Genomic DNA, 24,847 nt, shown 5'->3' with positions numbered 1-24,847 from the left:
TACAAAACACCGCAATAGAAAAAGTAAAAAACTATAACTACCATAAATGAACAATGGGATGTTTCGAAAGAAATAACTTGTCGTATAGAAATGGCAAGGGATGCATTTTACAGATACAACAAGATACTGATAAGTCATGACATCGGTATACATACTAAAACCAGATTCATCAAATGCTACATCTGGTCTGTTTTATTATATGCATCAGAAACATGGACAATAAAGGCGATAGATGAAAAAAAACTGGAATCATTTGAAATTTGGATATACCGAAAAATACTTAAAATACCGTGGACAGATCGCATAAGAAATGACGAGGAACTAAGAAGAATGAGTCAAGAGCGCCAACTCCTTAAAAAAGTTAAAACCAGAAAAGTGTTATATGCTTGGTTTACATTTACGAAATCCACTCGATTTCAACTGTCAATTCCATTGGTTAAACGTCAAATGAAATTCAATGGATTTCAGATGAGATTTCATTTGACGTTTGAGCAATGGAATTGACAGTTGAAATCGAGTGGATTTCGTAAATGTAAACCTAGCCATACCTGGGGCATATCACGAGAAATGATAAATATATTCTTCTGCAAAAAATTATCAAAGGATCAGTTGATGCAAGACCATGCAGAGGAAGAAACGAAGTTTCGTGGCTGAAAAATATTCTGACATGGACCGGACATCAAAATGAAAGAAGTTTATTGAATGCCGCCAAAAACAGATATCTATATTTATAAAAATCCATTTTTGTTAAACATAAGAAAAATTGTAAATCAACAAATAATCTGTAATTGTTATATGATCGCATATATCCGCAAATAAAGAAGAAGTCAAAAGAGCAAACTGTCGAAAATGGGTCCAACACACACATTTCTCCAAAATGTACGGGAATGGGAAAATGACAGAAACGTCAAAAAATCTGGAACAAATGTCAAAGTCGGCGTATCAGCCAATCAAAAGCCGGCAAACATCTTACACATTTTTGCTCGCTCTAATTTGTCGTGTAAAATGTTTCTAAAGAGAAAGCTATTCAGCGCCATTTTTGTTCAAAGAGAAGTGAACATTTTGCAACTTTTTTGGTGTACGGGAACGCATTTCGGGGAAAACGTGCAAAATGTGTAAAAACTTTCTAGTTCTGGAACGTAGCTGCTATGTTAAAGAACCTGCAAGAAGCTACTATTTTTTACTACGATAAAATTTTTTCCTTTATGTTATCGGAAAAAATAGTAAAAATTAGTAGATGCTTGCAGTACTGGATCAGACCAAAAATGTCGTATGGAATTTTATACTAACATTGTTCTACCATGACTCAAAACTTTACTGAAACGTTTAATGTGTTTTCAACTTTCGTTTGTACTGTATCAAAACAGACAGTGAGTTCACAATTCCACATTGTACCACTTCCGAATTTTTGTTTTGTTTGGTGGTTATGGGTACTTTACACGATATTTTGACTTTGTTCCTTTACTTTTTTAATGGTAAGGGTGGTAAAAGAGAAAAGTGTCAAAATTGCTCAAAATTGCTCTCTCATGAACATTTTTACCAGAAAAGTAAAGGAACGGAAAAATGGTAGATCTGGCAGCAATGTCAAAAAGAAACATAAAAAATAAATTTTCGTCTTTTATTTCACAGTTTTTAATTTAGTTTTGTCAGCGTTCGACTTTTTCTTCTGTTTTTCGTCCATTTTCTTTTTCATTGTGAAATAATCGTCAAACAAAATCAGTTCTGCCAGTTTTTACCTGCAGAAATTTTGCTGGTAGCCTGTGGTAGAAGAGAAAGCCATTTTCGCTCCCTCTTCACTCTCACTCTCTTAAAAATTGCTTCAAGTTTTGCCACTTTTCGGGGTTAAGGAACGCTTTGTAGGTTAAAAATGGTAAAAATGGTAACCTCAGGTAAGTAAAGGAACACAGCTTTTATTTTATATACATATGTGTTGTCACTTTGCATATACATTTTGTATATAAAAAGTGACAACCCATATCTTAACCAGTAAAGTCGGGCGGGGCCGATTATATAATACCCTACACCACTGTGAATATGTAAAATATATATGGGAGCTAAATCCAAATCAGAACAGATTTTCATATAATTTTTCACATTTATTTGTAGACCAAATGTCGTCATAATAATAATAATTGTTCCACAAACATCCCAGACGGGACAGGGGAGACTTCTCTCATATCAATGAGTGCACCCCGATTCATATTAGCTCAATGATATGGGACCTACTGTTTATCGCCGAGTCCGAACGGCGTGCCTTACGACACCACTTTATAGAGAAGTTTTACATGGCTGAAATACTCAGGAAATGTCGCCAACATTACTGAGGGGTATTTTGCCACCGTTGAAATTTTTGATGTTGCCTGGCTGGGGAATCGAACCCACGACCTTCTGCGTGCAAGACGGGTGTGCATACCATTGCACCACTGTGGCACCCAAACCAAATGTCGTCACATAGTCAACATTTCATCAAAATTGGATATACATATATACCGTGTTTCATGCATCAAATACCTAAAATCGGCCGAGAATATATATAGGAGCTATAGCCAAATTTGAACCGATTTCTATATAACTTGGCACACTTATTTCTAGACTAAATTCCGTCGCACATTCCAAATTTCATTGAAATCGGACATATATAGAGTTTTTCGTGCACCAAATGCCTTAAATGGGGCGAAGATATATATGGGAGCTATATCCAAATCTGAACCGATTTTTACCAAAATAAATAGAGTTCGTCCTTTGGCCAAAAAAATATCTTACCCAATTTTCATGCGAATCGGACAATAAAAGCGACCTGTACTTTGTTTACAAAAATACATGGACAGACTGACAGACATGCGTAAATCGACTCAGAAAGTGATTCTATGTATATCCCTAAAAGGAACTATGGGTCTATCTCGTTTCCTTTTGCATGTTACAAACTAATGCACAAAGACATAATACCCCTTACCACAAAGGTGGTGTAGGATATAAAAACATATCGTGTAAACTACCCATTATCAGCAATAAAAATTAAATTATATTAAAAAAATAAATGTTTATAATGAACTAGTAATAAATATATCAATCAAATGAGGTCAATATTCGAAAAGTTCCGCAAAACAATATATTTTATGTAAATACTAATTGCAGCGTTTATACATCATTGGCAACAAAATATTGCAATTGCTTTGAACTTTTAACTTATAACAGGTTTACGTATGGTCTTATTTTATATATAAACACTTTTGTCACATACACTTTTGCCATTACTTATTAGCAATTAAAAAAATGTTGTGATATGGGTCAAGCTTTATAAACAAAACAAATTTTACTTTATAACGGTTGTATCAATTCTGAGTTGAAAGTATGTAAAGGTGAAATACGTATTAAAAATAAAAGTAATTTTATTAAAACATAATGTCTGTTCCTTTATGTTATCGAAGAAAATAGTAAAAATTAATAGATTTTTGCAGTTCTGGAACAGACCAATAATAATTTGTGATTTCTAGTTAAGTTTCATGGAAAAGTTGCAAACAATGGTGGCAAATTCCGAACAAATTGAGGAGTGTAACCGCAGAGGTATGTACGTTGGAAAATAATGGAAATATAAGAACGAGCTATTATAGATAGATCAATGCTAATTCCGGGTTTTTTATAATAACCATGGTTTAATTAGAAAGGTTGGCTAAAGCTTTGTGTCAGTTTAATTTTGTATTTCGAGTGTTCCTAACTGCTAAACCTAAATAAAGACGGGACGTACACAAATATTTCACCTTTCTACCACAACAACGCTCTCTGAGCGTTCGTATTACCCAAATACGTTGAGTACAAAATCACATTTAAAACACCAAATCCGTGTCGGACAGCTAATTAGGGACAATAAATTCAGTTTAAAAGATTACTCGATTTCATTTAAAAACGTGAAGATTTTGGTGAAATAAATTTTCTATATAAGGTATTGAGGAATCGAGTGATGTCAAAACATACTGAGATTCCCCATATGTGGGGGAAGTTCAACCCACTTTTCTAAAAACGGTCCATATTAGCCTGGCCAGCAAATTAAGGACATTAGTAGTAAAATCAACTTTAATGTTGACTGATGCACATTTTATTACAACAATTGTTTGTATTAGTTAATTTTTATTGTATTCAACTGATTTCATGTTTTACACCCACCGCAAGTCCTTTAAGGGGCCGCAGTATTACTATAATCCCTAATAATTCGCTATAGGCCATATTTTCCGTTAAAGGAGCAAAAAAATATAAGAACGAACTATTATAGACCGATCAATGCTAATTCCGGGTTTTTTATAATAAACATGTTTTAATTAGAAAGGTTGGCTAAAGCTTTGTGTCAGTTTAATTTTGTCTTTCGAGTGTTCCTAACTGCTAAACCTAAAATAAGGACGGGACGTACAGAAATATTTCACCTTTCTACCACAACAACGCTCTCTGAGCGTCCGTATTACCCAAATACGTTGAGTACAAAATCACATTTAAAACACCAAATCCGTGTCGGACATCTAATTAGGGACAATAAATTCAGTTTAAAAGATTACTCGATTTCATTTAAAAACGTGAAGATTTTGGTGAAATAAATTTTCTATATAAGGTATTGAGGAATCGAGTGATGTCAAAACATACTGAGATTCCCCATATGTGGGGGAAGTAAAACCCACTTTTCTAAAAACGGTCCATATTAGTTTGGCCAGCTAATTAAGGGCATTAGTAGTAAAATCAACTTTAATGTTAACTGATGCACATTTTATTACAACAATTGTTTGTATTAGTTAGTCTTGGTCCACACTAGAGTAATTCCATTGAACAAATTGCATGAAATTATGCGTCTGTAGATCGACTTCCATAGTAGAGTAAAATCATAAAATTGCTGTAGTGGGGAATTCGATTTAAGAACGCCTAATTTCATGAAATTTTTTAATGAAATTCACGCTAGTGTGGACCGGGACTAAGTATTCAACTGATTTTATGCTTTACACCCACCGCAAGTCCTTCAAGGGGTCGAAGTATTACTATAATCCCTAATAATTCGCTTTAGGCCATATTTTCCGTTAAATCAGCCAAAAAAATCTTATTTATTTGGCTCTTAATACAACATTCCCAGCCATACACTGCAATTACCGCTCCATACTGGGTGTAGATTTCTCCTTAAATGTCCCAATTTACATTAGGCGAGTTTACTTGCGGCAATTGTCAGTTTGTAGGTGAGCGAGGGTGCTGAGAGGCAAAGGGTTACCATATGCCTCACCTCTCTCTCCTACAAAATGACAATTGCCGCAAGTAAACTCGCCCAATGTAAATTGGGACAAGTACTTATTAACCAGTTTGGTTGAGTTACTAGGGTGAAAATCCTATTTTAAGGATGATTTAAATCATTTAAATCAAAAAAATATGGTAATCTGATCATTAGCATGCTGACATAATGTGTTAAAAATATTTTGCACTTATTTCCACAACTGAAGTCTTTCGGCATAGAGGAAAATTTGTGTGTGCCATTTTAAAACTACACAACTAAACTAACTTTTTGTTTATATCCACCGGATAATTTTTCCAGCAATATAAACTTCTTTTCCCTCAAAAATGAGTATAACCTATTGGTGAAGTGAAAATGTACTTTGTTCCATACAAAAGCTAACACAATTATCCCTGGGGCTTCCATCGTTGTTGGGTGTTTTTTAGCCTTTGTAAAAATTGTGCATGTAAATGATCCCTCATCCAAATTTTGCTCAATGTTATAGGTAGAGACAAAATATTTATACCCTCAGCATTTATGCTAACGAGGGTATATACACTTTCATACGAGCAAAATGTGCCTCATCGAAATAATGGATTTAGACCCCAAATATGTTTGGACGAAATGTGTTTCAGACAATTTGGAGTCGATTAGCAATTTCCGTCCGTCTGTTTGGCTGGCTGGAGCGCACGATAACTCTCGAACGGATGAACCGATTCGGTTAAAATTTTGGCTTTCGTAATATTTTGCCCAAGCTTAGTTTAAGTTCGGAGAAGGGCTATATCGGTCCATTCCTTCGGGTACCTCCCACACAAAATTTCGGAAAAGTTCAGTTTAGGTCCATCTCTCGAATCGCTTTGATTTTTGTTTTAGCAACTTGTATTAACTGCACCCCATACGAAGCATGGTAGAACAAGTAAAGGTAACAGCAATACCCAGCTGACTGAACAGGGCTGTAATGTTAGTGTCAAATTCAATACGTCATTTTATATATTTATTTCTATATTCGATGTTTATTAGGGATATACAAGGCATATTTATTTATACAAGGTAGAAGTGACAATCAGCTGTATTCTTACTTTTTTTTAAATTTAGTTTTCAAAATGTCTGCTCATGAAATTTGAAACTTCGAAATTTGCTACCATAAAATTCTTCTTTTCACAGTAAACGTGTAATAACAATGACCTACGACAGTTCTGAAAGCTTTATATTTACATTTTGATTAAAATTTGTTCTATTTTAGAAGATTTTCAAAATGTATTTATGTTTTTCCAGAACAAATTTTTGGAACGAAACTATTATTCAATATTTGTCTTTGACAATTAATTTTCAATAACAACAATGTTGTTTTTGTAAATTGGTTAGTTGTTGATATATATTTTTTTAAGAACAAATTTATTCATCAAAAAAAAAAACTATTTCCCATAAAGACTTCTTCATATCATTGACATGTAACCTCCTCCAAGTCCGAACGACATACCGCACACTAAAACGCCGCTTATAGAGGCGGTATAATATTTATTAATATGCGTGGTATTTTGTTAACCTTGAAAAGAATAAACCCTAATAAACGTGTGTATTTTGATTTCAAAAACAAAAGTTTGAGGCAGCTTCTCCGTTTTCAATGAATTTCCAGCGACCTCAAACATATTTGCAAAAATTATACTTTCTGCGAGAAATAATGCATTTAGTGGAATGATATGGAAACATTCAAATTGAAAATCTAACGAGTTTTCATTCATGTTTTCCAAAATGTTCAATCAAATGTGAAAAATATTTTTTATTTGAAAATTTTTTTGGGCGAAGATCATTTTTAGTATTAATTTTTAATGAATTTCTCATTGGAATCGAGCTTGATGATCAATGAATAATGCAAGTGAAAAAGGAAGCCGACGACGATTCGAACCCACACACCCACCACTATGTGACATGCATGTTTCGACTTTGGTAAAGTCTCCTCAGACATATCGGACTTGGAGCGGCTTCGATGTCCTCGAACTTTTCTTCTTTCAAATGCATTTTGTTTTGTTTTTTACAACAACAATGGGGATTTTCCCATTTTAGTTGTGCTTTCATGACAAACGCTTAGCGCTGCCTTTGAAAGTAATGAGTTTGGCTCTGAACGCTAACACGCCGTGACAACACTTTTTTCTAGTGTTTTTCAAGGACGTGGGTTCAAACCCCAGCCTGGCTCAGCTGATTTTATTTTTTATTTGAAAATTTTGCCTTTTTTGGGCGAAGATCATTTTTAGTATTAATTTTTAATGAATTTCTCATTGGAATCGAGCTTGATGATCAATTAATAATGCAAGTGAAAAAGGAAGCCGACGACGATACGAAATATTTGTTTTTTAAATTCCAATAATTTATAGACATTTCCTTAAGGCCTGCATACATAAGCTGCCTTGCCTGATTGCCTTGCTTTCCTGCTTCATTTTTGACATAATAAAAATAAAAGAATAAAGAAGGCCGAGCAAATTTCGAACTGGGTTGCCCTTTTCTTTTTTATTATTGTATCAGAAGCAAGCAAGGTAAGCAGGCAAGGCAGCTTATGTACTCACCCCTTTATTTTGTTTACATTTATATTTGACACTAACGTTTCAAACAAAAACAAATTCCTATGTGGTTGTTGTTGAGTTGTATTTGTTGTAGTACTTACTTTATCTGGTTTGTTCTACCATGATACGAAGGTACAAGTTTCATTAGGGGCAAGTCCATACTTCCTGAGAAAATAGCATGAAAGTTGCAAAAAAACCCCTATGACACCGTGTGAGGTGGTTGGAGTGCAAGATAACTCTAGAACGGATCTGCCGAGTCGGTCCAACATTTGGCCTTAGTAATATTTGTCCAAACATAGTTTAAGTTCAAAGATAAACCATATCGGTCCACTCCTTCAGGTAACTCCCCCCAAAAGGTTCAAAAATGTTCGGAAAAATTGTTCGTACGGTAACTCTTGAAGGGAGTGGCCGAATTGGTCCATACTTTAAACATCCTAATATTTCTACCAGATATAGATCAGGTTCAAATATGGACTATATTTGTCTACTCCATCCGGTGCCTCCCACACAAAATTTCGGATAAGAAAAGTTCAAATAAAAGTTGAGATCACTTTTGCTATCGGTAGAACTTTACGACTACTCCTTATTCGTCGCTAACTTACCGAAAAATATCCTTAATTACCGAAAAATATCGTTAATTACCGAAAATATAAGCATTTTAATTTTACCGACAATTGTCGGTAACTCAAAAAATGAGTTAGAGAATCGCCATACTGATATCGAATCACTCTGATTTTTGTTGAAGCAACATGCGGCATAAGTCGGGAATACGAGCGCACACCCCTTGAAATTTTTACCAAAGGTAGATCTCGTCGTCCTGAACGCAAAAATATATATACCATCTCTGGGAAGTCCATACTTCCCGAGATATAGTCCTTTAAAGTTCCAAAAATATGTAGCCGAAGGCCGGCTAATTAGAGAAAAAATTAATAATCTAAAATAAAGTTTTGTTTCCATTCCCTAATTTTGCACTTGTCCATAGGTAAAAGTTTTAAGTCCCCGGCCGAAGGCCTGCCATTTAGAAAAAAATTTAATTTAAAAGAAAATGTTGTGCCCTTTCCCGAGACTTTTACCTATCCATAGGAGAAAGTCTTAAATCCCCGGCGGAAGGCCGGCTAATTAGAGAAAAAATTATAATTTAAAATAAATTTTTGTTCCCGTTCCCTAGATTTGCCCCTGTCCATAGGAAAGTTTTAAATGCCCGGGCGAAGGCCGGCTATTGCAAAAGAAAATTATAATTTAAAAGAAAATTTGGAACTGTAATGGCCTATATCTCGGGAAGTATGGACTTCCCAGTGATGGTATATATATTTTTGTGTTCAGGATGAGACTTACCTGTGGTAAAAATTTCTAAAAAATAGGGTGTGCGCTCGTATTCCAGTCTTGTTCCCAACTTGCATTCGCTGCTTCAATTACGATGGTTAACGTTTTTTTTTTTTCAGGGGCAAGTCCATACTTCTTGAGCAAACAGCCCGAAGGGTGGAAAAACCCCATAGGCACCATATGTAGTGGCTGGAGATCCACTTCCATAATGGTCAATGTCGATCCATTCCTTTTAGTATCTCCTCCGCAAAACTTTTGATCTTTAATCCTAATCAACATTTTGGGAAAAAATTGTTTCAATATACACAGGCTGAGGGTATATCTCTGTCGGCAAAGCCGACTTATACTTTTTTACTTGTTTTTTTTTTACGTTATGTCAGGATGCTAATAATGAGAAGACCATATTTTTTTGATTTAGAAAAATCCTCATATCTCATCCTTAAAATAGGATGTTCACCATAGTACCTCAACCAAACTGGTTCATACAAAATTTAAGGAGAAATCTACACCCAGTATGAAGCGGTAATTGCAGTGTATGGCTGGGAATGTTGTATTAAGAGCCAAATAAATATGATTTTTTTCCTGAATTAACGGAAAATAAAGCGAATTATTAGGGATTATAATAATACCGGCCCCTTAAAGGACTTGTGGTGGGTGTAAAGCATGAAATCAGTTGAATACTCTATAAACTAACTAATACAAGCAATTGTTGTAATAAAATGTGCAGCAGTTAATATAAAAGTTGATTTTACTACTAATGTCCCTAATTAGCTGGCCTTTTTCCGATTTTGCTTTAACTCGGTCAATTTTTATTGAATGGCCTTCAAATTTAATATGCGATATTTTCTTAGACCACTAATTAGTTTTACCGATTCTAACAAAAATCGGTTCAGATTTGGATATAGCCGCCATATATATCTTTCCCCGATTTTGCTATAACTCTAAATTTTTATTGAACAGCCTTTAAATTTAGTATGCGATATTTTCATAGACCACTGATTAGTTTTACCGATTTAAGCTAAAATAATTTTCCATGTTGACTTCCCAGTGGACCAACTACCTCCGTGCAAAAAATGTTCAATATAGATCCACGTTTAGCTATAGACCCCATATAAAGATACCGTCCGATTTTCGGTATTTGGAACTATTTAAGCCAAATTTTCGAACCGATTTGGCTGTAATTCTGTAATTTCACTTCTTAGTAAACAAAATACCTCCTTGCAAAAAATTTTCGATATAGATCCACACTTTGTATACATCCAAGTTTTAGTCGTTTTGTCGATTAAAGAAAAATATATATATCAAAAAATGTCTCTTACCGAGATGGCAAACTTTTATTTTCAGATATATAAAAAATAAACATATGATGTGAAATAAACTAAATCCGTTAATTTCGAATTTTGTTGTTTGCTGAGAAGAATGTTCGTACTCGTACATTCCATTTTTACATATAGAGGTGCGTGCTTTTACAGGCGGGGCGTGCGTGTTATAATGGGAATAACTTACAGGGTGGCAGGTAGGGGCAGCTGGATTTCTTTTTATCGTTAACTAGAGACTTTCCCCTGTATTTAAAAAAAAAAATAAGGGCTTGCCCTTACGGGGCCTTCATTAGTAAAACTCAACATAAATATATAGTAATGATATTAAAAATAGCACAAAAAGTGATTTACAAAGAATTTATTTTTAAAGTAGTTAGAAAACGAACTATGATTTTGTTTCTTCGTAAGAATATTGTCAATGCCATCAAATATAAGTGTGATTTTGAAAATTGCACATTTACCTCTCCAATTTTTTATAATTTCACTTATAAGCAAGCTTCGGATGCTTTGCAGATATATTTTACGTTTTTAAGGCACCACATACAAATCTCAACTTCTTCGACCTAACTTGGCATATTACCGCCGTAAATTGGGAAAAATAATACTGGATATTAACAATTTAATGTGTTTAGAGAATATTTATTTCAATTGCAATCAAATTTGACGCCATACATTTTTCGATTTTTGTCCACGGGCGGAACCACAGTGAGCTGGTGTGATGCTACGACCTTGGTAATTGTGCCATGATTTCTATGTTCGATGCATATAATATGGATATATATTTTTTGAAGAAAAAATATACTCATTAAAATAAATATTTCCCATAAAGACTTCTTCATATCAATAGGCCTGTTCGATAACTTCGCAAGTAAAAAGTATTTGCAAGTTCTTGCAACTACTTGCAAGTTCTGTCAGTTCTCTTTTACTGAACAAATTTGTTATCGAACAGCATTTTCTAAAAGTTTGTACAAATTTGTTTGTTATCGTACAGACCTAATGACATGTAACCTCCTCCAAATCCGAACGACGCACATTGGGGCAAGATCCAAAAAAACGGAGATTAATCCAGGGAAGCATTTGAGAGAACTAATGTTAATATTTTTCGAATGTTTACACTTCAATCAATATAACGGAACACAGTTTTGGTGCAAATTGAGGGATTCATAAATGGGTACCATAAAAACTATGAAGTGTTTTTACGGTTTTGCCATCATTTCTTATTTGATGAATCCAAAATCTTCTAATATGATAAATTATTGGTTAAGCTAATATTTGACAAAAAATTATTAAGTTAGGTCAATATTTTAGTGTAGCTCCCATACAACGGTATCTCCCGATTTTATGTATTTCGAGGGCCTTGACCACATTTTTTAGTACATTTATCTGTAAATTAGGAGTTCTGAATGCCTAAGAATTCATAGTGTGAAAATTTGTCAATATAGGTCAATGTTTTGGTATAGGCCCCATATAGAGGTGCAGTCAAATATGGGAGTTTTCGAATGTTATATGCATATATTGCAACTAAACTGGTTCAAATTGTGAATTGTACATTTTGAAGGGATTGAAAATATTTCTATCAAACATCATCTCTATACATATATTCTCATTTTGGAATAAGCTCCATATAAAATATTCCGCTACTTTTTTAACTCTAAATACTTTTCAAAAATAGGGAAAATGGCTACATTTTAAATTAATTTTTAATATGCTTCTAAACTTCTTTTGCCATAAATATGTTTTTCTAAGACATAGATTCCTAACTGAAGTTGACGATTCCATTCTAAAAGGGGCACTTTTGATGCGTAAAAAATATTACTCTTTATATACTAAAATTTAATTTAATTTTTTATGGTGCTCTTTAAATTATTAAAAATTCTTTAGCTTTATGACAGTGTAACTGTACAAGTAAACAATATATGATCTTGACATTTTGGTTAAAGACTTACAATTTTGTACCATATTACCATGTAACGACAGTTATACCAAAAACTGAATTTAATTTATTTTAATTAATTCACCCCTTGTGCATCGCCATAATTTTATATAAATCATTATATATAGTAACTATAACATAATGGTAGACCTGCACAAGTTGTGTTATGTAGGGTGACCACAGACATTAAACCAAAACACGACATACTGTACAACAGTAACAGGGAAAATTAAGACAAAAACCCCAAAATGCAAACATTTGACCCACAGCTATTTCCAACATTTTTGACATAACTCAAAATGAGCAAGCAGAGAGCAAGTTTTGTTTGCGCAATATCAAAGAAAACAATCAAGAGAAAAATACAAAAAAAATTCTCACGACCTTCTCGACACTCTTTTTTGTTATACTCCAATACATTTCAAAATTATGCAAAATCTGGACACATTTTGAGGAATTTTTTAAACACATTTCTACAAGACTTTTTCAGTACAATTACATATGTACATCTTTAACACTGTGCTACACGAAAAGTAAACAACATACGACTTTGCTATTTTGGCTAGTGAGGTAGAATTTTGCACTCGTTAACCCTGTAAAGACAGATTATCAAAAATTTGTATTTCAATTTTTCAATTAAGACCCGTTTTTTTCAATCTTGCCCCAACGTGCGACGTGCCGCACACTGAAACAACGCTTATAGAGGCGGTTTTATTTTCCGAATGTACGTTATAGAGTTGCCCATTTTCCACGACAAATAGATGATTCAGAATTGGTCTGTGCGATAACCCAAAAGTTTGTAGAAACTTTTACAAAATGCTGTTCGATAGTCGAAGGTCACACAGTAGAGTATTTCATTGAAACCATTTCATGAAAAACAAGGGTTCCTAGGTCGAGTTTCACAGTAGAGTGATATCATAAAGTTCTGTAGTGGGGAACTCGATCTATAAATACCTAAAAGTTCCAATGAAACCACTCTAGTGTGACCTTCGACATAACAAACTTGTAAAGTAAAAGAGAGCGAATTTGGAGAGAATTGCGAGAGAATTTTGGAGTGTTTTGTGACTAAGAACTTACAAGTTTTTGCAAGAAAAATTTTCTTTGAAAAAATTTGCAATTTTGATCAGCTGATTTAAATTCGAATGTTTGTGGCAGACTTTGAAATTCTTAGCAAAAACATAAACAAACATTTGGTCATTAAAATAATTGCAAGGTAAACAAGAGAAGTGATAACTAAATAAATTATGGAAAACGATAAAATAACTTATTTTGTAGTTTGTGGTGATTGTTTTATTTCTATGGTATAAAATCCCAGCAAAAATCGGTGCATTCATGGAGTAGGAGGAACACTATGTGAACGGCTAGCCGTTAATTTATGATATGGAAAGAGAATTATTTTTGTAGTATAAGGTCTGTACGATAACCCAAAAGTTTGTACAAATTTGCACAAACTTTTACAAAATGCTGTTCGATAACAAACTTGTAAAGTAAAAGAGAGCGAATTTGGAGACAATAGTGAGAGAATTTTGGAGAGCTTTGGAGAGTTTTGTTCACAAGTTTTTGCAAGGAAAATTTTTCTTGTAAGAACTTGCCAGTTTGATCAGCTGATTTAAATTCGAATGTTTTGTGGCGGACTTCTTGGCAAACACATAAACAAACGTTTGGTTATTAAAATAAATAGAAATAAAAAGGGAAAAATTATTGAATACATTATGGGAAACGATAATGTAAATAAAATAACTTATTTTGTAGTTTTTATTTTATTATTTATTTATTTAATCTTTTCCGCCAACTTCTTCTTCTTCAAATCACCTGACTTCTTGCAAGTTTTTGCAAATTGCTGTTCGATAACAATCTGCAAATTTGTAGTTTCGAGAGAGTAAAATTGGTGGAGAGACGTTACTGAGAACTTGCTGAGTACTTGCAAGTACTTTTCACTTGCGAAGTTATCGTACAGACCTATAGATAATCAAATAATTTTCCTTAACAACCTTCAATTGTTAAATTGAATATTTTCCGCCAAACTTCTCCGTCAAATCAGCTGACTTCTTGCAAATTGTTGTTCGATAACATTCTGCAAATTTTTAGCTTCGAGAGAATAAAATTAGTGGATAGAATTTACTGAGAACTTGCTGAGTACTTGCAAGTACTTTTTACTTATCGTACGGACCTAATATAAAACCTTATAACATATGGCATGTGTCTGCTTTGGATATCTTTGCCTGGTGTTATGCCATGCTTTTTTCACAACTTACCACTGTGTGAAGCCATATTGCAGACTATAGCTACCACAGAATAACTTGCTTCATGTAACACCGATATCAGGACCTTGAAGTCCAGTAGTGGGATTCTGTAACTCATTTTTGCTGTTACCGACAAAAATCGATAAAATTAAATGGCAAAATTATGACTTAAAACATAAAGAATAGTTGGCATCACTGCTTGTATCGGTAGAGGCTAGCGACTACTTTTTATTCATCGTTAACATACCGAAAATTTTCGTTAATTATCGAAATTATAAGCATTTTAATTTTACCGACAATTATCGATAACAGTGAAAATGCGTTACAGAATCCCACTACAGGACTTTCTAATGCCGTTAGCTATTACAACTATCATATCATTTAGGCGGCCATCAGACCATCTGCTTTCTCACGTGTATGTTGTCCCTTTGGGTATACTAATATACAGAACAGCTGATGTAATACATGTGAAAAAGCAGATGGTCTGATGGCGGCGTTACCGGTTTCCGTACAAAATCATTGCGCAATTCGTATTTATTTCTCTCTGTAAAGCCGAAAACACATGCAACGTTTCAGTAAAGTTTGGCGTCATTTTTGATAAAAGATTAAAAGAGCAAGGGCAACATAAATCGAATTTATTTTTATTCTTTTATCAGAAATTACGCCCATACCGACGTATTTCATATGGAACGGTTAATACCCCAAATGAAGACCAAATACCAAATTTCAGCAATTTCGGTGGACTATTGAGGCCACAAACGTCAAAATACCGGAAATAGGGAGGTACCGTTCTATGGGGGCTATATAAAGGCGTGGACCTATACCGAAAAATTTCTGGGGGAAAGTTTTATACCTGCAGCGAAGGCTAGGAACCAAATTTCCGCCATTTCGATGTGATAATGATTTTAAAACCTTCAAAATACCGAAAACCGAAGGATACCGTTCTATGGGGTCTATACTCGTATGAAAGCGTGAACCTATACCGACAAATTTCTGCGGGAAAAATGTATACCCGCAACGAAGGCGAAGAACCAAATAAGATATTTGGTACTGGTTTTCAAAATATTCATCATACGTTTGGAATATGGCTTATTTTAAAGCTTTATATGTACCTGCAGTATATATTATGCTGTGAAAATCTGGTCGAATATTCGTTCAAAACTTGAATTAAATTAAATTATGAGCCTCTAGATCGAGTTCCATAGTAAAGTTATAGCATGAAAGTGCTGTAGTGGGGAATTCGATATAATTTCATGAAATTTTTTAATGAAATTCACTCTAGTGTGGAACGTGACTAATGTTATTGCAGGGTGATAGCTCATTTAGACTAGCCATAAATCCTCAACTGGATTTAATAAATCCAGTACAAATCGCATTGCATTTAGATATACCTTTGGGGGATTTAAATGACAGTCAGATGATTTTTTTTCATAGCACAATTACAAAGGTAGATGCATCAGCTTATCTGATCGAATTTGAAACGTCGAAAGAAGTTGTTGTAAATTGAATTCGTCTTAAAAAAACATACTACAAATTACAAATTTATTGTTTAATATTGAAAATATTAGCACATTATGCTACTAATGCTAACTAATGAGCAAATAATGAATTATTGTGTCGTTTAGACATCGTAAATATTTGTCTTGGTTGATTAAAATTAACTTTGTATATCAAGGCAAATTTAATTTTGTCGCCTTGTTTAGTCGTATAATAAAGATTGTTAGTCAGACGAGTATGAATTTATACATGAGCTTGAATCTTGAAACATGTAGCCAAAATCCTCGAAAATGTTGGCAATTTTTAAACAAATGTCTGGGAAGAAATGAAGGACACCAAATACATTTGTGAAATGGCAGGGATGAAATTATCAATGATACGGTCAAATGCAATACCTTCAATGATTACTTTTTAAATGTTCCTAGAGGTTTAAAAAGTAAAGTGACACATACAAATGCAGACACTTTCAATCATTTTAGGGCCTGTTTATGTATGTCGATAAGAAAATGAATACGCAAGAAAAACTACCAAATTTAAGTGTGCTTTTCAAATTTGTTTTTTGTTTTGAAGCAAAAGCAAAGGAAATAATATTTCAAAAACTAAGGTTTGGGTGTGTTTCATGCGCACACATTTTCGTTTCGAAATACATAAACTGGGGGTTAATAGTCTAAAGCCAACATCGTTTCGATTTACTATCGTTGATGTAAACAAAGATGAAGTTGCGGAATTAATAGCAAATATTGATGTTAACAAAAGTCCAGGTTATGACGGAATTACCGGCACGATTATTTAAGTGGAAGCAAAAACTTCGAACGATTATTTAAGTGGTCATTTAGCGTTTGTATTCAACAAAATGATACAAACCTCAATTTACCCGGAAGTATTAAAAACTGCTAAAATTGTACCAATTCCCAAGTCGTAGTGTTAGCGATTTCCGAACAATAGCCTTGTTGCCTTTAATTGATAAAGTGTACAAAAAGATGTTATGTCACCAATTATCAACTTTTTTAGAAACGACAAGGTAAATGTGTCCTAACCAATTCGGATTTAGAAAACGAAGTGGCACACAAGAAGCGATTATGTACTTCATTAATGAAATTTGTAAAAGTTTGGATTCAAACTTTGGAGGAGTGGGAGCAGCGTTTTACGACCTATCAAAGACGTTTGACCTGATTGATCATTTTATACTCATAGAAAAATTACAATTTTATGGAATTTAAGAGAATTGAAATTACTGGAAAGCTATTTAAGAAACAGCAAACAATTTTTGGAAATTAATGGCGTTAAAGGAAATGTTGGATTTGTTGAACACGGTGTACCACAGGGAAGTGTATTGGGCCCGTTATTGTTAATAATTTTCTTGGATGATATATCCAGTTTGAAACTATATGGGAAACTTATTATGTAAGCCGACAATATAGCACTACTTTATCCATATAATCATGAAATGGCATTGAAATGTCAAATGGAACATAATGCTGATGTTATTATGGAATACTGCAGTCTAAATCGACTTGTTATCAACTCTAACAAAATGAAAATAATTCGATTCCGTCCACGATAGAACACAATGGTTGTTTGGAATTTAACCATGTTCCCAATCGAATTATGGCTATTTCAAGGATTTCAACATTTAAAAAAGAATTAAAATCTTTTTTATCAAGTGTTTCTGATGTAATTTGAATATGTTTTCTTTCTTGATTTTTAATATTTTTTGAAATTTTAAAATAATACCGTTCGTATAAGCTTTTGTAAACCAATTAGCCCCTATAAATTCTTAAAGACGCTGGGGCAACATAATAAACTGTAATGAATTTTTTATGAATTAAATAAAAGTAATAAATATTTTTTTTTTTGACATTTTAAATTATATTTGTTGTTGCAGTTCACCGATGCATCTACCTTGGTTCTTGTGCCAGCGTGCAACCTTTTGTATTTTCTAGCAACATGTTGCAGAAAACAGAGTTGTATACGAGGATTTATGCCGGATTTAAAACAAATCCACTCAACACGAGGATTTATTTTTGTATGGGAAATCTGGTAGATTATCGCCGGATTTAGCAAATAAATCCTGATAATGTGCTTAATTCGGCTAATGAGGTCATATCTAAATAGCCTATGAGCATACATCTCCGTCTGACTGATAGATTTTGCTTGTAATAAATAAGTAAAATGAATACATTTTTATTCACACTCTTAACAAATTTGGACCTAACATAATCCGATGTCACTACCTTATTCAATATGCCTTGGACTTTAGCATTCAAACGGCATGATAACAGTTTTACTAACTGTCAAGAACTGTGGAATATTTCTATTTTAAATTGTCTTAGAGGAAAATTCCAATTATACTCGTAATAAATACAACTTTATAATGCGTTTTATTGTTTACTATCCCAGCGAAAAGTTTGCCTCCAAAGAGGCAGTTAAATGATATGTACAAGTGATTTGGAAGTGCATCAAATTATGCATTTTCACTCATGATTTTTACAAGGGAGTGACCCCGGAAAGAGGCACTCCATTGCACCGCATTTTTACTGACCCTTTGGCATTGCATTTTAACTGAACCTTTGGCACTGCATTTTAACTGACCCTTTGGGGTAGAATAGGAGGCAGTCCAGAGCACGTGTTTTGAATAACAAAATAAAATGCATTAATTATTTGTGTAAAACAAAAATATTAATAAATTTATTAAATTAACATTATGAAAATTCTCTATTGAATTCAATAACAAACATGTGTGTTCCTTCGCTCTTTATTTAATCCAAGCTTAGGTGCTTTTGCTTCTTCTGCTAAATGGGTTTGATATAGTCTTCCCATCACTAGTTAAGATTTCGACATGTACTCCAACAGCACCACATTGGGAAATTTTCTTCTCGTGAGTTACCGGAAAAATGTTCACAAATTAAATATTATTTAGTTTGTATTAACAAATGTTTGGAAATGTTAACGCGATTATCTCTTTTATTCCGCTGCCTGTAGAGATGTATAAACTGATTTATGTACATGTAGGGATCTCTAACAACTGCTAATAAAATGTAGTGAACGGAGTGCCTTTTTCACGACTCCGTTTGCACTGCATCCGGATGCTGTTAAATTGTGAGGAATTGGAGTGCCTTTTTCACGACTCCGTTGAACTGCCTCCGGATGTTGTTAAAATGTGACGAATGGATGTGATTCTTTGGATTGCATCCAAATGCGGTTAAAATGTGAGGAATGGAGTGCCTTTTTCACGACTCCGTTTGAACTGCATAAAAACATGCCGTGAAAGAACTAGTCTACATTGCACTACTTCCAATTTATTTTGCTGGGATGTTTTCCTGTTCAGTTCAGTTTTTATGTGCTCTACTAGATTTGACTTCATACATACGCAAATGTTATGCTCAATAAAAACTAATTGCTCAACATGTTTTGTTTTTGCTTTCATGTTAACGTTTGGAAATTCATATTTTAGTACTAAAAACAATTTCGAAATCAGTTCGGAATTGAATAGTAAATTGAAAACACTAAACGGGAGGAAAACCACACCTACATACAATGGCAACATCAAAAACATCCACTTTGAAGGGTGAGTTTAGGAAATTAATTATACAAAACTAATAGCCCATTTAGATATGACTTCATTAGCCGGATTTAGCACATTATCAGGTTTTATTTGCTAAATCCAGCCAAAATCTACCAGATTTCCCATACAAAAATAAATCCTCGTATTGGGGGGATTTGTTTTAAATCTGGCATAAATCCTCTTATACAACTCTGTTTTTTGCAACATGTTGCTAGAAAATACAAAAAGTTTGCAAGCTGCCACAAGAAACAAGGTAGATGTATCGGTGAATACCTGCACTAAAAATAATTTAAAATGTAAAAGTTTGAAAACAAGGCGGAAAAATTAAATTTGTTTTGATGTACAAAGTTGATTTTAATCAACCAAGACTAATATTTACGATGTCTAAACTATAAAATAATTAGTTTATTTATTTTAGATGGTCAAACTGCGATAAAATAATTATTTATTTGCTCTTTAGTTAGCATTAGTAGCTAACATTTTCAGTATTAAACAATAAATTTGTAATTTGACGTATGTTTTTTTGAGACGAATTCAATTTACAACAAATCCTTTTGACGTTTCAAATTCGATCAGATGGGCTGAAGCATCTACCTTGGTAATTGTGCTATGAACAAAAATCAGCTGGCTGCCATTTAAATCCTCCAAAGGTATATCTAAATGCAATGAGATGTGTACTGGATTTATTAAATCCAGTCGAGGATTTATGGCTAGTCTAAATGAGGTATAATAGCTGACTAGCCATAAACCCTCAACTGGATTTAATAAATCCAGTACACATCTCATTGCATTTAGATATACCTTTGGAGGATTTAAATGGCAGCCAGCTGATTTTTGTTCATAGCACAATTACCAAGGTAGATGCATCAGCCCATCTGACCGTATTTGAAACGTCAAAAGAAGTTGTTGTAAATCGAATTCGTCTCAAAAAACATACGGCAAATAACAAATTTATTGTTTGGTTGATTAAAATAAACTTTGTATATCAAAACAAATTTAATTTTTTCGCCTTGTTTATAAATTTTGATATTATATTATAAATTTGATATTTGATTGATAAATTATTTTTGTTGTAGCAATTCACGGATGCATCTACCTTGTTTCAAAGACATAAAGTAATAAAGACCTGACAAAATGCATGCAACAAAAAAATTTTTACGAAACTATGTATAGAAACATTACCCTTAACAGGTTGCAGTTAATTCAAAATCGCAACCAAGGAGGAACATTTCATGTAATGGTATCAGAAACGAAATTTATATATTCAAGGATCTATTCAAGAATAATTCCATGTCAATTGGATCGGTAAATTCGGTTAAATACGTAAAAATGTATAAAAGAAAAAAATGTTATATCACCATATCGTAACATAACATTATGTTAAATTCAAAAGCCATTCACTGAAGAATGATAGCAAAAGAAATGTCTTATCTTGTTGTATTTATGTCTTTGTTAAAATCAACTTTGTACATCAAAACACATTTAATTTTTCCGCCTTGTTAACAAATTTTTACATTATAAATTATTTTTAGTGTAGCAATACGCCGATGCATCTACCTTGTTTCTTGTGCCAGCTTGCAACTTTTTGTATTTTCTAGCAACATGTTCCAAAAAACAGAGTTGTATACGAGGATTTATGCCAGATTTAAAACAAATCCACTCAATACGAGGATTTATTTTTGTATGGCAAATCTGGTAGATTTTGGGCTGGATTTAGCAAATAAAACCTGATAATGTGCTAAATCCGGCTAATGAAGTCATATCTAAATGGCATATAACTTGTTATTGTGAACAAATTTTGACGTTTACTCTAATTTTTAGCAACTGACGTAACACCTTCTAATTCCACCGTGGAACATTTGAAAGAAAAAAAATTAAATTGACACAAAACATTACCCAACCTTTCTAATTTAACCAGACATAATACGACTAATTTCAAAAATATTCATGATATAATAAATAATATTAATACATAATTTATAAATAAATACAACATAACTAATTTCGAAAATAATTGGTTGTCATTTTATGCACCTGTCTGAATTCTTTTGCGCCCGCGAACGTGTTAAATACAACTTTATAAGAATACGTTTTATTAATGAATGTTTGTTTATCTGCATATTTATTTCATTTATGTGCTCTAGTTGATCTAACTACGTTAAGCTCAAAAAATATGAGGTCAACAAACGGTTGTTTGAAATTGTATATTCTAGTAATAAAATAGAATAAAAAAAATCAGTTACGAATTGGATAGTAAATTGAAAAGATTACTTTAAAGCGGAGAAAAAACTAACGTGCAATGGAAACATCAAATATATCCACTGTGAGTGGTGAGTCAAGGAAATTAACTATAAAAGTCTAAAGGCCTCGGCACAATCGGTTTGTTTTGAGTGGCGTCACGCGTCAGTAATAACAACCACATGATAAATGACGCTGAACGCGCTGAGGCCCTATAGCCCGCGGCACATACGGTCCGTTGAGCGCCGCGTTTCAACAACAACATGAAAACTTCAAGAACAAATTTGGCATCACTTATATATTTTTCATTTGGTTGTTGTTTACAACGCGTGACGCGACTCACAACGGACAATATGTGCCGAGGCCTTAAAGGCAGCGGTTGGATTTGTTGTTACCCCATATATCCGGTATCCAACATTTTATGCAGTGGAAAAATATTTAACAATACTTTTACTAATTTCTGAATTTTATTGCAGATAATGTAAAAGCTAGCGAGGTAGTACAGTCTCATTTGGAAATTAATGTAATTTTGGAAGAAAATAATTCAACAAAATCGCACAATAAGATTAAGAAAAAATTTCATGAGAAAGTTTTTAAAAGTCGAGAATCATACTACAGCGAACTTATGAAAATCAGTCATATCCATACGATTTACAACATATTTATTGTGTTATTCATATTCTATTTGGCGTATAATATATTCATTGATTATTTCATAAATGGAAGGTACGTATTGTACAGATACATATAAACATATCAAGATTCGTTCGTTGCATGGCACAATTAGCAAGGTAGATTCATCAACCCAGTTGTTCGAACTTGAACTGTCAAAATATGTTGTTGCGAATTGAATTGTCATAGAGAAACATAACAAATTTTGACGTTTTAAGTGTATAACAAGAGGTTTTGATCGTTTTTGTTTCGTCATCTACCTTGGTAATTGTGCTATCGAAAGTATTCTGTTGCGTATTGTATCCAGCATATTTTCCATTAATAAACAACATGTATATCTCGTTTCTCTTTAAGAATTACTTTGGCGTCTGATACATTTCGCACGGGATTTATAAATGTTCATTATGCTCTTATGATGTGGCTATTTTTGAAATTATATACCTGTGGAATATATTTTGCCCTCGAATGCTGGTCAATTGTCAGGGGAAAACTCCAACAACGGGGTTTGTATTTCTAAATAAGAAATCATATATCCCATTCAAATATAACTATTTATTTTCTTCGTTACAGAAGTCCTTCGATTATTGTGGTCCACAACATGGCTTTTGGCCTATATTACAAGTCAGGGATTATTTATATATGTGCCAGCCAAAGTGTGTCTATTGTATGACATAAGAAATGCCTCTTGTTTTGCTCTTCTATTCGAAACAATGAGATTGTCAATGAAACAGCATGCCTTTGTGAGAGTCATTTGTGGTCGAGAAAATGCTGTAATGCCACCATTTAGAAAATATCTTTATTATTTATTTGCACCCACCCTATTGTACCGGGATGATTATCCACGAACTATGAGTATACGTTGGAATTATGTTGCCACATGGTTTATGGAATGTGTGGCCTATGTTTGTTTGTTTGCCTTTCTATTTGAGAATCATTTACAACCAATTATGTCTGATTTTGGTAAAGTCGAATTAACTACCGGCCTATGGATACGTACCTTTTTCCATATACACCTAACATCCATGCTGATGTTATTGAGTTTCTTTTACTTTTTACTACATTCATGGCATAATCTTACCGCGGAATTGTTATTTTTTGCCGATCGCATGTTTCACAGAGATTGGTGGCTATCACATGACTATTTTGAATTTTTTCGTAATTGGAATACATTGGTCGGAGATTGGCTGTATGAATATATTTTCAGAGATTTCCATACACACGTATTTAAGGATTCCATACGCTGCTGTGCCATAACAGTTTATTTAATATCCACAGTGGCTCACGAATACTTTGTTTCAATTCCATTGCGTTTGTATTTTCCATTTTTAACATTTCTCTATCTTTTCGGTGGAATTGCATTGGTTCATATCAGCCGTTGGGTTCCCCGTAAGTTTGGAAATATTTTCTTCTGGTTAACATTTTTTATAGGTAATACCCTGAATTTTGGTCTATATACTGCGGAGTATTATACGAAAAAGAATTGCCCGAAGGTATCCTATAATACATTGTCAGATCTATGGATTCCTCATTTGTGGACATGTAGCAAATCGTAAGAATTAGCTTTTAATTAGATTAAGATATTGGAATGCTATATTTTTTTAAATAAATAATAAAACGAGATTTTTATTAACAAAAAATATGCCTGTCCGTGTACTCGATAATAGCTGTGTCTTTGTATGTGATAATTATTAATAATAATTACTAATGTTGCAGATTTTGACAGGTGTATAAAGGAAAAGTAGCTGAAAAAATGTTTCAGCAACATTTACTTTCCCAGCAAGAATTGTCCATCAAGAACTTTCTCAGAGAGTAAGCAGTTTTTATTCTCTTTTGCAAGAAAATTGTAAAAAGTAAACAGACACCTTCCCAGCAATATCTGCCAAAACAGAACAATTTGTCCGGCAATGAAGGAAGCAAAAATGTTGTATTTTATTAAAAATAAAAAAGAAAATGACCCAAAGAAGGATTTTCCCCACTTTGCAACTTTGTTCTCCAAAAAGCAATACAATTAGGCATGCTATTTCCACAATAAAATTGTTTTTAATTCACAAACATAAATCAACAAAAAAATAAAAACAGAAGAGTTGCTTTCGAGGCACCATGCCACAATTACCAGGTAGATGCATCAGCAAACAACTACAACAAAAACGAGTTCAGTACTGTGAAATGTCAAAAATGTTTTCCAAAAATAAAGCGACTCGCACATTTTTTCAACAAAATTTTGTTAGGCAGTTATTAATAAACTCATTATAACAAAAATCCGTCA

At 33.3% G+C, this 24,847-nt stretch overlaps 1 protein-coding gene across 2 annotated transcripts; it reads left to right on the top strand.

Annotated features, from left to right (window-relative positions):
• The first annotated feature begins 3,260 nt into the window (after nucleotides 1-3,260).
• On the top strand, nucleotides 3,261-24,218 carry LOC141406389 (sterol O-acyltransferase 1-like). Of its 2 annotated transcripts, none has more exons than XM_073991729.1 (5): nucleotides 3,261-3,349; nucleotides 3,495-3,564; nucleotides 22,386-22,635; nucleotides 22,936-23,084; nucleotides 23,152-24,218. In XM_073991729.1, exons 2-5 carry the CDS (start codon nucleotides 3,504-3,506, stop codon nucleotides 24,132-24,134), a joined length of 1,443 nt encoding a protein of 480 aa, XP_073847830.1. In that variant the 5' UTR covers nucleotides 3,261-3,349; nucleotides 3,495-3,503; the 3' UTR covers nucleotides 24,135-24,218. The 2 variants fall into 2 exon arrangements, with proteins under 2 accessions (XP_073847830.1, XP_073847828.1); XM_073991727.1 differs by having other exon boundaries at nucleotides 3,266-3,434.
• Nucleotides 24,219-24,847: the final 629 nt, after the last annotated feature.

This window comes from Musca autumnalis, unplaced genomic scaffold (genome assembly GCF_047663935.1).
Source record: "Musca autumnalis isolate F117 unplaced genomic scaffold, ASM4766393v1 scaffold_5, whole genome shotgun sequence".
Classification (NCBI taxonomy): domain Eukaryota; kingdom Metazoa; phylum Arthropoda; class Insecta; order Diptera; family Muscidae; genus Musca; species Musca autumnalis.
Note: the sequence above shows the minus strand (reverse complement) of the source record. Positions and strands in the feature narration are given on the sequence as shown.